The following is a 13219-nucleotide window of genomic DNA, read 5'->3' on the forward strand; positions in this document are numbered from 1 at the left end:
GCACCCATAATGGGTGAACAAGAAAAAAGGGGTGAGGATAGAGACCATAATGGGAATCCATATGTCAGAGGAAGGAAAAGCAAAGAGAATTTCAGTGATAGTCTGTCTGGAGGAAGCATTGATGTAGGTGTCTGCAATCGGCAGACCAGGGTTGGAACTCAGGACTGCCTTTGTAAATGTCTTAGGGGATGTAGAAACAATTTGAATAGATAGGGGAGAGGGAGCTCATGGGGGCAGAAACAAAGGGGAGAGTCAGGATTATAGCAGGGGAGGGGTTAGCAATGTGCACAATAGAATCTCATCAGGCGACCAAGCGGACTAAAAACAATGAGCAACCTAAAAATGCCCAAGATTCAAAAATCAATTGGCAAGTTGGCAAGTACACCTAAATTCAGATTTGACAGAAAGCACTAAAAAGCAGTACAAAATGGGTGATGCGCAGTTGGAAAAGCACACCTACATTCGAATTTGCCAGAAAGCACTAAAAAGCAGTACAAAATGGGTGATGCACAGTAGGAGGCACACATGAGAATGAATATAATGTTAAAAAATGTTTTGGAAGTAGGGCATTAAGAAAACAGCAGATAGTATTCAGTAAGAGGTACAACGGGTTACCGCCGAACTCTTAACAACATTTTACGCCACCTGTTATCCCTGCGGCCCAGGACATCAGGCAGCAGAAAGTGTCCCCATTCCCATGGAGTCCGAGGGCTGGGATGCACTGGCACCGTTGCTAATGGTGCCAGAGCTTCCATGACAACTCTGCCTACCGGGGCCATTACACTCCGCAGGTCAGACCTGCCAGATGCAACGGCCCAGGAATGCAGAGTTGAAGTGTGGCGGTCGGAATGAGGCCCATCCTTTCATATTGTTAAATGATCCAATGTTGCAGTAAATCACAACTTTTGTTACATTTTTTACATGGTACAATTAGTTACAAATAGTAATTATCCATTTTGCTAACAAGCATAATATATCATGCCTAATTTTAAACAATACACAGTGTCCCACATTAAGGGGGTAACAATCTAATATGCAGTAAACCGTGTGTTAGTGTTAGTACCTCAATGTAAACAGTTGTCAGGTCACAGTAAAGATCAATACTAATAAAAAAAATGCATTATATGCTGTCATGCTTATTCTCCTGCAATATCAATGTTTCATTACAGTTTCCATTATGTACATACACTGAATGAGTCACACGAATTGAATTCTCAGTAGGGAAATAAAAGCATGCAAGGGAGGGTGATGGATGTTAGCTAAATTTGAAATATTCTCATATTACTGTAGATATAATATCTCATGTTTAGAGTATACTCAACCATCCCCAGTGGGCTAACTCTGTGTTGATCACATGTATAATGCCTGGCATTTCAATGTCACAAGTCACAAGTAAGGTCCCATTCCATAGTCATTCCTCGAGGTGATAAACAGTCAAGCCGATTGATCCAAAAAAACATGTACAGTGGCCACGGCCAAAGGCCATGGCTAGTGGGCCCCAAAGAAACCTATTTGTGCAACATGTACAGTGGCCACGTCACATGCACTAGAACGAGGAGCATGTGCAGTATGTTGCCTACAGCATATGTCTTTGCAAAACGTTAGTGTATAACGTACCACTGGTCCCATTTGATTTCTGGATCTTCTTCCAATTAATGTCCTGCATCCCCCAGGAAATGGTTGTGATCAGTGAAACATGGAGCTGGTAGTTACGCCCCACCTGTTTTAAAGTTCACCAGTCGCAACACAACAGCAATGCAGAAAGGCCTGCACACTCCGTTGCCTGCAATACAAATGCCAATTGCCATTCAAAGGAATTTGACAGCATGATTGGTGAGCTCACACCAATCCCACAATGCTTTGCTTCTACGACTGTGTTTACCAAAATAGCAATGCAGTGTTCTCATTTAAGACTGAGTAACATAAAAAAGACAAATACTAGCTCATTTTGTATAATGTTTCTGTATTGTCGAGTTCCTGAGTGATTAATGCAAGAGTGGGACAACATATTTGTTTCTTCCACCGAGAGGGAGCATAGGAAGTTGGAATCTTATAATTTTGATGGGTTATCAATATTTCATCTGTTTTCGATGTCATGGAGGAGGCTGGTGTGGCCTTAAAGGATGACAGGATGCTGTAAGGGGTTCCAGCTGCCTTTATTGTAAGACAAACGGGTGGACCTTAAACTGCCTTAACTCGGGGCAAACATTTACTCACAGTTCGGTTCAGTTCAACTTCATGGCTTCCCAGTTAACTCACTGTGGGAAGGGTGTGCACAACAATGGCATGCTGCAAGCTTCTAGGGCCCCCATGTAGCCTCCTGTGGCTGTGGACTTATGCCCTAGAAGCTGTGGAGGCTGCTCAAAACCTCCTGTTATTATCTCCTTATCAGGAGCAGCGCTGTGGCATGACCTGCTTGGTCTGCCGCTGCATCAACACTCGCGGGAACGTTTTCCCGTGGAGCGTGGGCTCGCGAGATCCCGTTATGCCGAGATCTCGCAAGAACACGCTCCCGTGATCACGTGATGTCCCCACACACCTCCTTTGCTGGGAAAAGGATGGATGGTCATTCCATGACAAAGTCCGCAAACTTGCTGGGCTTCCTTCTCTCTCTCTGAGGTCTGCTTAGATCTGCATCTGGGGCAGGATTGCTGGAGTACTCTTGAGGAGGTGCGGGTGATTCGAGTTCTCCTTGTCTTGTTCTTCACTGTGCCTCCCTGGGTGTAGTTGGAGAGCTGGGGCTTGGGAACTCGTTGCTATGGTGTGGCTCCAAGGCATCTCTTTCTGAGAGGCGAGGGTTTTCGAATGTCCCCTGGCGGTCTTGATCTTCTCCGGTATCCCAGTGTGGTTGTTCCATGTCTTCCTTCCTGCAGTACATGGCCACTCTCTCTAGATTCCATTTCCTTCCGTCGCTGGTGTAAATGTGGTTTGACCCTCTCTCCATGACTTCTATGGGACTGCTGTATTTGGAGCCAGTCGAAGTGTCTTTGTGGGGAAGGCGTATTTTCACCAGGTCACCTCTGTTAACTGCTGTGTGTCCAGCGGCTCGACGCAAGTCCCCTTGGGTCTTCATGGCTTCTTTGTTGCGCTGCATGCGAAACGCTACGTCATCCATGTCCACGTCTTCGTCAGCCCTCACTTGATGGAGCCATGGTGGTACCAGTGAGGATGCTGCCCTTCTCCCCCTCAGCAGATGGAATGGCGAAACACCTGTGACGGCGTTGGGGGTGAGGCGGTGGGCTGCTACAGCTTCCTTGACTGTCTTGTACGGGTCTAGGCCCGAGGCATGAGCCAGTTGTAGCGCCCCTTTGATGAAGCAGTTTGCCCGCTCAACCAGGCGATTGGCCTGTGGGTGGTATAGGCTTGCTCTCCGCTGTCGTATGTTGTTGAGCTTGAGAAATGTCTCCATTTCTCAGGAGACTAGCTGGACTCCGTTGTCTGTGACGAGTTCTTCTGGTAGACCTTCCCGCTGGAATACGGCGGTGAGTGCTTCAATGACTGTGCTTATGGTGATGTCTGAGGTGAAGTCAGCTTCCACCCATTTGGAGAAGTAGTCGGCCATGACTATCCCGTATTTGTGTTCTGGGGGCATGTTGTCCAGGGGCCCAATGAAATCCAAACTTTTTCGCCACACCCCTTTTGGGACTTCGGTGGGCAGAATGGGGGCTTGCCTCACGGCTAGGCGCTTGTCACTGTTGGTGCACTCATGGCACCTTTTGACCATTTGTCTTATGTCCTGGTCCATGCCTGGCCACCAGTAGGTGTCACGTATCCTGCGTCTGGTCATGTTGCATCCCATGTGGCCTGAGTGTGCTCTGCACAGTATCACCTTGCGGATTCCGCTGGGCGGGATGATTTGATCGCCTCTGAGGATGAGACCGCTCATGGTGGTGTTTTCCTCGTTCACTTTCCAGTAGGGACGAAGGCCTTCGGGGAGCGCTCTCTCGTTGGGCCATCCTTCGCGAACCCAGGTACTAACGTGCCGTAGGGCATTGTCCTGTTCGAACTCCTCCTGCCAGTGGCGCTCACTCAGGTCCATGTACTCGCCGTTCCTTAAGTCACTGATGGAGGCTACGACACACTCATCTTCCAAGAATGTGGTACCGGGGGCGCTTTGGTTCAGGAGTCTGGACATGCAGTCCGCTTGTGCGTTTTTCCAACCCGCAATGTGGGCTATCTCGTATGTATATTCTTGAAGCTTTGCGGCGATCCTGGCCAGCCTCGGGGTGGCAGTCTTGGTGCCGCCCGGGCTCAACATGTGAATGAGGGGTTTGTGGTCGGTGATCAGCTTGAATCTCGTCCCCCATACGTACGATCTGAAGTAGTCGACGGCCCATGCGCATGCCAACATTTCTTTCTCAATCGTGGAGTAATTCTTCTCCGATGATGACAGCGCTTTGGATGCGAACGCCACAATATTCTCAGTGTCTCCCTTCTTCTGGGTCAAGGTGGCCCCCAGGCCATACGCGCTGGCGTCTGTGGTAATGCAGGTGTCCCATTCAGGGTTGTATGGTTTCAGGCACGGCGCGTGTAGAATTCTCTTTTTGATTTCACAGAAAGCTTTGTTCTGTTCGGGGCCCCAAGAGTAGGCTGCCCCCTTCTTCAGAAGCTCCCTCATGGGAGACGTGGTCTCGGAGAATCTAGGGACGAATTTGGCATAGTACTCCGCTAGGCCCAGGAATGAGCGTAACTCCTCTTTGGACATCGGAGCCGGGGCTTCTGTTATGGCCTGCATGAGGTTCTTCTTGGGACTGGCGCCGTCACTTGAGATGCAGTACCCAAGGTATTCTACCTTGTTCACTCCGAAGACGCATTTTTCATGGCGTAGGTGAATGCCCTCCTCTTGAAGCCTGCTCAAGACTGTCCTGAGTGCCCTGTCATGGGTCTCGTTGTCTTTGGCATACACGAGGATATCATCTTGAAAGAAGGAAACATTCGTGAGTCCTTTAAGTAAGGAGTTCATCATCCTCTGAAATGCGGATGCTGCCGACAACAACCCAAATGGCATGCGGGTATATTGGAAGGTGCCGAAAGGAGTGATGAACGTTGTAAGGGGGCGATAGGATTTGTGCAGGGGAATCTGGTGATAGGCATCATGCATGTCCAGCTTAGAGAAGATTGCCCCCTCTTTCATCATGAGGACGATTTCGTTGATGCTGGGGAGTGGAAAGCTATCCGTGATTACCTCTAGATTGAGGCTTCTTAGGTCGATGCAGATCCTGAGGTCGTTGCTGGATTTCTTTTTGACCAAAACTACTGGACTCAGCCACTCTGAAGATTCCACGGTCTCGATGGTTCCTTCTTCGACCATCTTCCGAAGGTGGGCATCCAATGCGGGTCTCGCTGTGGCAGGTACTGCCCTGACTTTGTGTTTCACCGGGATCGCGTTGGGTTTCAGGCGAATCTTGTGGACAAAGTTTCTCACCTTCCCTGGGTTCTCGGAAAACAGGTTCGGGAACATCTCCTTGAAATTTCGCGCTGCTCCTGAGGAGACCATGAGTACCTGTTCCGGAGTGCTGGGATCTAGTTTCATGCTGAGTTTGTTTTGATCGTCCCATCCCAGCACGGCTGGGCCTTTGGGTGAGAAATACACTTTGGTGGTGGTAGACCTCCCTTTGAAATCGATCCGGGCTTTGATGTAGCCTAAAAGGTCGACAGTTGCACCACCGAACACCGTCGGTTTTTGCCTGGTTGTTCTGATCTCTACTTTTGCTTGTCCCATCATCTCATATGTGTTGATGGGGAGGATAGTGAGGTCAGACCCCGAGTCTGCCATTACGCGCGTTTCCATTCCATCAACCTTAATGGTGCAGTGGGGCTTTTCCCTCCTCGCATGGGGGGCGTTGACTATGACGACCATGGGTCTGTCCTGTAGGTCGTCATCATCGCTTGAAGCGCAGTCACCATCGACACGGGAAACAGTTTTCTCCCGCCACGTGCATGCCGGAGCCACGTGACCAATGTGTCCGCACTTAGAGGACTCCTTATTCCTGGCGGGGCAGTCGCGATCATTCGCCATGTGCTTGGTGCTGGCGCATCTATAGCATTTGTGTGCCTCCTTTTGCCTGGGACCTTTGTCTCTGGGGCCGTCGCGGGACTGCTTGTCTCTGTGCCCTCTCCATTGTAGTGCCACAAGTTCGGGCACGGGCAGGTGACTTCCCGCCTCTTTGCGTCTGCTGGAGGTTTCTTCCTCCGCCCTGGCAATTTGGATGGCCTTGTCAAGGGTGACCTCCTTTTCTTGTATGAACTTGTCCTGCACTTTCCTAGAGTTAGTGTGAACGACGAGCATGTCGCAGATGACCTGTCTGCGTTTTCGCCAAAGGCGCAAAGAGAAGCCAGCTCCCTCATCCTGGTGATGTAGTCGTCCAAGGGTTCGCTCCCCTCTTGTTTGCGGGTGTAGAACCTCAGCCTGTGCAGTACAACGTTCTCCTTATTGGTGAACCTCTTCACAATGCGACGAGTCGCTTCCTTGTAGACGTCGTCGTCGTCATCATCGGCCGCAGGTAATGCCTTCAAACTGGCAAAAATGCGCTTACCTTCAACCCCCAATGCATTTAACAGCATCGCCCTCTTCCTGACGGGGGCATACCGCGTGCCGCCCACTGCTTCCAGATAGGTGGAGAAAAGGGGCTCCCACTGCATCCATGGAATTGCTGGTGTCCCTGGTGAAGGGAGAAAGGCAGGGGACGGTGTGGCGCCTTGCATTGTGGGCCCGTGGGTATTTTGATATCCTCGTCACCAATTATGTTGTGGCCTTAAAGGACGACAGGATGCTGTAAAGGGGTTCCAACTGCCTTTATTGTAAGACCTAGAAGCTGTGGAGGCTGCTCAAAACCTCCTGTTATTGCCTCCTTATCAGGAGCAGCGCTGTGGCATGACCTGCTTGGTCAGCCGCTGCATCAACACTTGCAGGAACCTTTTCCTTCGGAGCGTTGGCTCGCGAGATCCCGTTATGCCGAACACGCTCCCGCGATCACGTGATGTCCCCACAGAGGCATTTCTTAGTGAATGTGGGTTTGGTTTAATCGAGCAGCCGGTTTTGTAGGTATAGTGATGCTTTACATTGGCGCCAGTGCTTTCACCAGAGGAAGACAGAGTGCCAGTTGACCTCTCCTCAGTGTGCTTTACGCATAATGGCGCATAGTGCAGAGGTGGGCGAGTGGTACTTCATTACTTTTTCAGATGTCTTTCTTCGCTTTTGCATGCTGCGAAGACTATTTGGATTTTTTTTAATCAACACATGGTCCCACAACCTTTACAACTGATGAATATGGAACTTGAAAATAGTTTGTGCAAAAGGATCGCTGAAGTGTCATATAGGGACCATTGAGAACTATTTTAGTGTTTACTTTGCCTAGAAGCAGGCCTGTGATTTCTCTGCACTGCACTGCATTTATTGTTTGGATTGTGCAATTGTTTGAATAATTGCTTTGCCTTATAGCGCGCTTTTCAAGCACCCCTGCTGTAAACCGTCATAACGAAGTCAACAGCAGTGTGGTTGTGGGAGCACCGGCCATGCGCTCGCCATCAATGCACAGAGCTCAAATTGACTTGAGCAACTCTGGGAGTCAGAAGAATGACTTCAAAAACAGCAACTCGCTCTGCCGTGAAAAGTGAAGGGGTCCTGACTGCGCTGTATGTTCGGGCGCAGGGGCGCCTGCGAGCCGAGGCTGCTGCTTGCAGACACGCAGTGCAATGTCCAGAGTGAAACCGCGAGGCGAGAGAGTAATGGCTCCGAGCGCTGAATGCTTTCTGAAAAAGTGTGGGCTCGGATTCAGCGCGTCTACGGGATTGAAACTCATGAAAAATCACACGCTCCCTTTCATGTCAAGTGAACGATCTGACCTTAGAGCACATGGCACGTTTTTCAAGGTTTCCTGGCAGGGAATTCGTCTCACAGTAAAACACATGCGACTCACCCTGGGGACCAGTACTAGCATCAGATTTAAAATCCAATCATATGCCAATGCAGTCCACCAGGGATAAAAACCTCTTTTCTGAAACTGGTGCATCTAAGCATTCGGCTGTATGCGGGACAAAGCATTCGGCTGTGATAGGCGGCCCTACAGCATAATTGCATGCACGTACGATTGTTGAAAGTTGTATTGTTCCACATCATTTTGTAGCGCATTTGCAGTGATGGATAATTCTTATACATTTTTGGAAGTATTGTTCCAAGTGTACTTGATTCTGCCACTTTTTTAAAAAATAGGATCGTTTATGTGCATGAATATTTTTACTATAATATTTTAATAAGTTAATTGATTCTGGAATGTACTTTTGATATCCATATATATGTTATTGTACCAAAAAAATTATCTTTTATATGTTGCTATTTTAATGTGCTCAAAGTTGTGTAAATAACTAAATACACAATAGAGGGAAACAATGCTGTAGCAAACACAACACACACCACTTTATAAAGTGTTCAAATAATGCAGGACAAACAAGAACTTGAAATGTGAAAGCACTAATTTCAATTCTCTCAAATGCTTCATAGGTCTTGTGCTCGAGGTGCCCTGGCACTCTTGTTCCTTCTCGGCGCTACCTGGATGTTTGGGGTGCTGCACGTCCTCAGCGGCTCGGTGGTCACTGCGTACCTTTTCACAATCTCCAACGCTTTCCAAGGGATGTTCATTTTCATATTTCTGTGTGTGTTATCTAGGAAGGTAAGTGACCAGCTCTATAATGCATAGGTTAATTAGTTAAAGGAAAAGAAGCTTGTGTTGGGCTAACACCCTGTTGAAGTAACGAACCGTGTTGAAACTAATTACATTTTTCACGGACTGAGACCACAGATTAGGGCCTGATTTATGGAAGTGTTTTATAATGGCGCAATCCCATAGGAAAACATTCCATGAATCATGGTTCTAAGCATTGAATCAGTGCATTTTGCAGCCATGCTTTGGTAAAACATTGAATTTGACAATAGTCCCTATATTTGCTGCATTACATCAAGTGAAGCTACTAAAGAAATGCACTGCTGTCATTAATTTCCAAAAATCCTCGTTTTGACAAATCAACTTTAATTGACCTGAATTACATTATGGGTTTCATCACCCTTCTGATAAAGGTATCCTGCTGTCTAATGGTTTTACCCTAATGCAAGCCTAGGAGCTAATTCACCTGGATACGTTTTACAACATGCTTAAATTATGACTATTTCTGAATATAAACTACGAGTGGACATAGCATTCATGTAGAAACTCACACAGCAGATATGTATCTGATGCAGAATGCATGCCATAAATTACAAGCTTAAATGTTGGTGTGCACAGAGTAAAGCACTTTGCCCCCAATTCATGGAATTATTTGCGTGGAAAATAGGGAACTTGCGTGCCAAACTGCATGTGTAATCCTGTGTATCGATTCATTGAATCGAATGCGCAGGATTTTCCCAGGACTTGCATGGTTTACGCGGTGGCCCGGTATGCCCCTGCGAGCGGCCGAGCGCCTTGCACGAGACACCACGCAGAGCGTGGCCGTGGCTTGCCCAGAGGGCGGGGAAGGGGGTGGAACACAGAAAATAGGGAAGAACATGCAAATAAGTGGGCATCACAGAGGACGGCCTGCAGGCAGTCCTTCACACGCCTAATATTGCGCATAACAGTATGTATTAAGTGATCCATTCCGGTAGGGAAATGGGCATGCAAAGCCCTCATACTATCCGCCATCTGAAGAGAGGCGTACAGACACTTGCACATAAGATTCACTGCGTAGTGGTAAGATCAGGTGTCGAATTTAGGAGTGTGTGCACGCAGCCGGTGTTCCGATCTGAGTTAGAGGAGTTTGTATGCAGTGTAGCAGGGTAGTTGGGTGCAGGAACAGTCTGCGGGATTCGCATAGCAGTTTTTCAGAGTTTTCCCAAATTATGATTAATTGTACCTATGTTGTCAGGGTGCCGGTAACAGTTACGTAGTACCACATGCAGGGTTCCCGAGATGCAGGCCTGCTGGTGTGGGACCCCACCACCTGTTTTGAGGGGGCATGTATTTGCACCTGGGAGCACGCAAAGGTGGCTGTTTCTGGCTGTTTTTGATTTGTGTGGAGGCATGTTGGGGGCGTTGCAGCCATGACATGCATATACAGTCACTTTGCGCAAACAATTCCATGAATACACGGAGCATGCAGTGAAGTTTTCGCTGCAGAGGCATTGTGGGATTTCTGAACACTTTTCCATGAACCTTAAGCTTGAAATATGGTGTCATATATGCGCATGGGATGCCAAGCACACAGTGCGCAATGTGCCATGTGTCAAAAAAGGAATTTAAAAGTAATACTTTGTACCACCTTTTTGATAATAGCACCCTGAGGTGACTGCCACTTCCTACACACAATGTGCCAATTTCTCTGCTGCTGGTGCATCTTCCCCTACATACAGCACAACTTGCACTGAGGTTATTAGGGTATACATTAGTTGTGTCCATAAATGTGGGGCATACACATCCTCTGTAATAACCTATAACAGGCACTATCTGTCACCACTTGTTCTGCGTGTACAAAAGCAGCACTTCAACCAGTCACAGTTTTTGTGCCTTGGTGGGTACCCTGCAGAAAGGGAATTAATAGGAAATAATAGTCATTAAAATCTAGCCAAGATTCCTGACCTTGTTTCTTACTTAAATAAGAAATAACCCGAGAAGTTTAAGCTGTGAAAAGAACTATAAAAAGAAACCTATTAATCTATTATTAAAAATAAATTATACAGCATTAATTTGATACAGCATTAAATGCACTTGCACCAAGCTCTGTATCATTCTGATCCACCCAAAGAAACTGCATAGTATTATGGTATTATGGTATATTTATTGAGTGCGGACCTAGCTTTACAGATGCATACAACAGTACTGATGCATAACGGAGTTCTTTTCAGAGTTAACAACATAACAGATATACAGTCGAGGGTAGGATACAGAGGGGCAAAAAACGAGGGTTACACCTGTACAGGGTGGAGGCAAGGAGAGGGACAGACAGTGACTAGTGGCAAATGGGTGATATGATGGCCAAGGTGTTGAGGAGGAGAGACTCCTTGAAGAGGTGGGTCTCGAGTTCCTTTCTGAATTGTAGTAGTGTGGGGTTGATTCTGATGCTGGTGGGGAGGAGGTACCATGGTCTTGGGATATAGGCAGAGAGGGCTTGTTTTCTGGTCCTATCTTTTTTGCAGCAGCAAATTACATGTCTGTGTGTGTCCTGGCTTCTGGTCGTGCCCTGTCCACCAAAGATGCTGAGTTTTGCCATGAGGTAGCAGATGACATGCGGATGATTACCTTATAGAGGATGCAGCTAAACCTGGAGGTGACTCGTGTGGGCAATGGGAGTCAGCGAAGGTCGGTGAGAGCCAGCGTGATGTGATTGCATATGCATATACCATTGATGAGGCATGCAGTTGCATGTAGGAACTTCTCTGGGGCACAAGGTAGGATGACGGGAGGCCTCTGAGGAGGGCAGTGCCTCCATCCAGGTGGGACAGGACCTGTGCTTGAATGGTGGATCTAAAGTGGTCCGGAGGAAGGAAGAGCTTGACTTTCCACAGGAGGGAGAGCTGATAAAAAGCTGTTTGAGTATTCTTCGCTATGTGTGTCTTGAAGGATAAGTGTTTGTCGATGTGGAACCCGAGGAACTTGGCTCAGCAGTTGAACTCTGGTGCGAAGCCCTCACGGTTTATGGTTGATAGCCAGGTCTGTATGTCTGTGTGTTCAGTGTTGTTGTGAGGAGTAGGGATTGGATGGGTTGAGCTTCAAGTACGCACTGGACATCCAAGACTGGATCAGCGAGAGTCAGGTTTTGAGCCTGTGGATGTCCATGATATAGTCATTCTTGAAGTATAGCTGTGTGTCATCAGTGTATTGGTGGATGTTGTGTGGGGCTAAGAGGGCCTAGAGTTTAAGTAGAACCACAAGCCAGGGGTTGTCATCATCAAGGATGTTGAGGGCGTTGTCGACCACCTGTATGGTAGCCGTCTCCATGCTGCATCTGCGTCTGAACCCAGATAGGCAGGTTTGGAGGAGATTGTGTTGATGTGTGCAGAAGTTGCATGGCCATCGCTTTCTTGATGATCTTACCTATGAAGAAGGGTAGATGGTTGATGTGGGGACAGTTGGCTAGGTTGTTGGCATCCAGAATGGTTTTCTTTAGTAGAAGGAGGATTTCTTTATTTATGTAATTATTTATTTAAATGTTTATATATGGTGCCACACACCCAAAGGTAGCAGGGCGCCCAGACAGACAAACAGATAAGAAAACAAAGAGAAAACAACCAGGGAGATCTAATTAATCCATGATTTAAAAAAGATGAGTTTTCAAATTTTTTTTAATTTCATAGGGCAGGAAAGATTCAGAATTTCAGGGGGAAGATTGTTCCACATTCTAGGGGCCCATGTATAAAATCTTGTGCCACCAAAACCAGGTTAACAAAGCTAGAGACCTGTGTTTGAGTGAAGTGGTCTGGTGACTGGTGTAACTTGTAAGCGGTCCATAAGGTATTGCGGGGCAAGCCCACAAATATTTCTGTGCCAATGATATAACTTAATGTTGAATTTGATGTTTGACTGGGAGCCAATGAAGGGAATGTCTGAAAGGAGTTACATGCTCAGCTTTCCTTAGGCCATATCTGGCTCTGACTGCTCCATTCTGAAGAACTTGCAATTTATTAAGGATACTTCTTCGAACTTCCAGTCAAGCAAGAAATTGATTATTTATTCATTGATTTTATTTATTAGGTACTTATAATGGGCCTATACAGCAAAAGGTGTTTCAAGGTGCAACAAGACAGATGCAAGTGGGGAAACAGATGTCGACAAACAAAAACAGTCCTACTAGCCCTTGTGAAATTCGGAACATGCAAGTGCAGAACAAGAAGTGCAGGGAAATGGGGAGGAGAGGAAAATTGCCGGTCAGAACGGAAAGTACTAGTGCTAAGGAGCAAAAGTTAGTGGTGTAAGAGGATTCAATTCAACACTACAGCTAAGTCAATGCCTAGTCTGGGATACTGAATGGAAACCCTTATTGATATATCTTTATGTCCAGTTCATTTGTTCTGGATGACTACCCCTATATAACACCCCTCTCTTAGAATCCCCCTGACCCCACTGAGCCAAGAAGTAATTCTGTTTTGCAAGTTTGAAAGATTTATTTGAGAAATAAAACAAAATATAGATACCACGCTTTTATAATAAATTAATAATCGATATCGCCCTTATAAATATAATGTTAATCAACC

General features: G+C 47.0%; 1 protein-coding gene across 1 annotated transcript in view; it reads left to right on the top strand.

Moving 5' to 3' along the window:
- The window catches only part of ADGRL4 (adhesion G protein-coupled receptor L4), a 605086-nt gene that overhangs the window by 567964 nt on the left and 23903 nt on the right, over positions 1-13219 (top strand). Inside the window, exon 15 of the mRNA XM_069641635.1 lies at positions 8501-8669. Within this exon, the coding sequence (XP_069497736.1) occupies positions 8501-8669 (169 nt within the window). The remainder of the gene's footprint in view (positions 1-8500; positions 8670-13219) is intronic.

The sequence above is a fragment of the Ambystoma mexicanum genome, chromosome 1q (genome assembly GCF_040938575.1).
Source record: "Ambystoma mexicanum isolate Mex_15411 chromosome 1q, UKY_AmexF1_1, whole genome shotgun sequence".
In the NCBI taxonomy this organism is placed as follows: Eukaryota; Metazoa; Chordata; class Amphibia; order Caudata; family Ambystomatidae; genus Ambystoma; species Ambystoma mexicanum.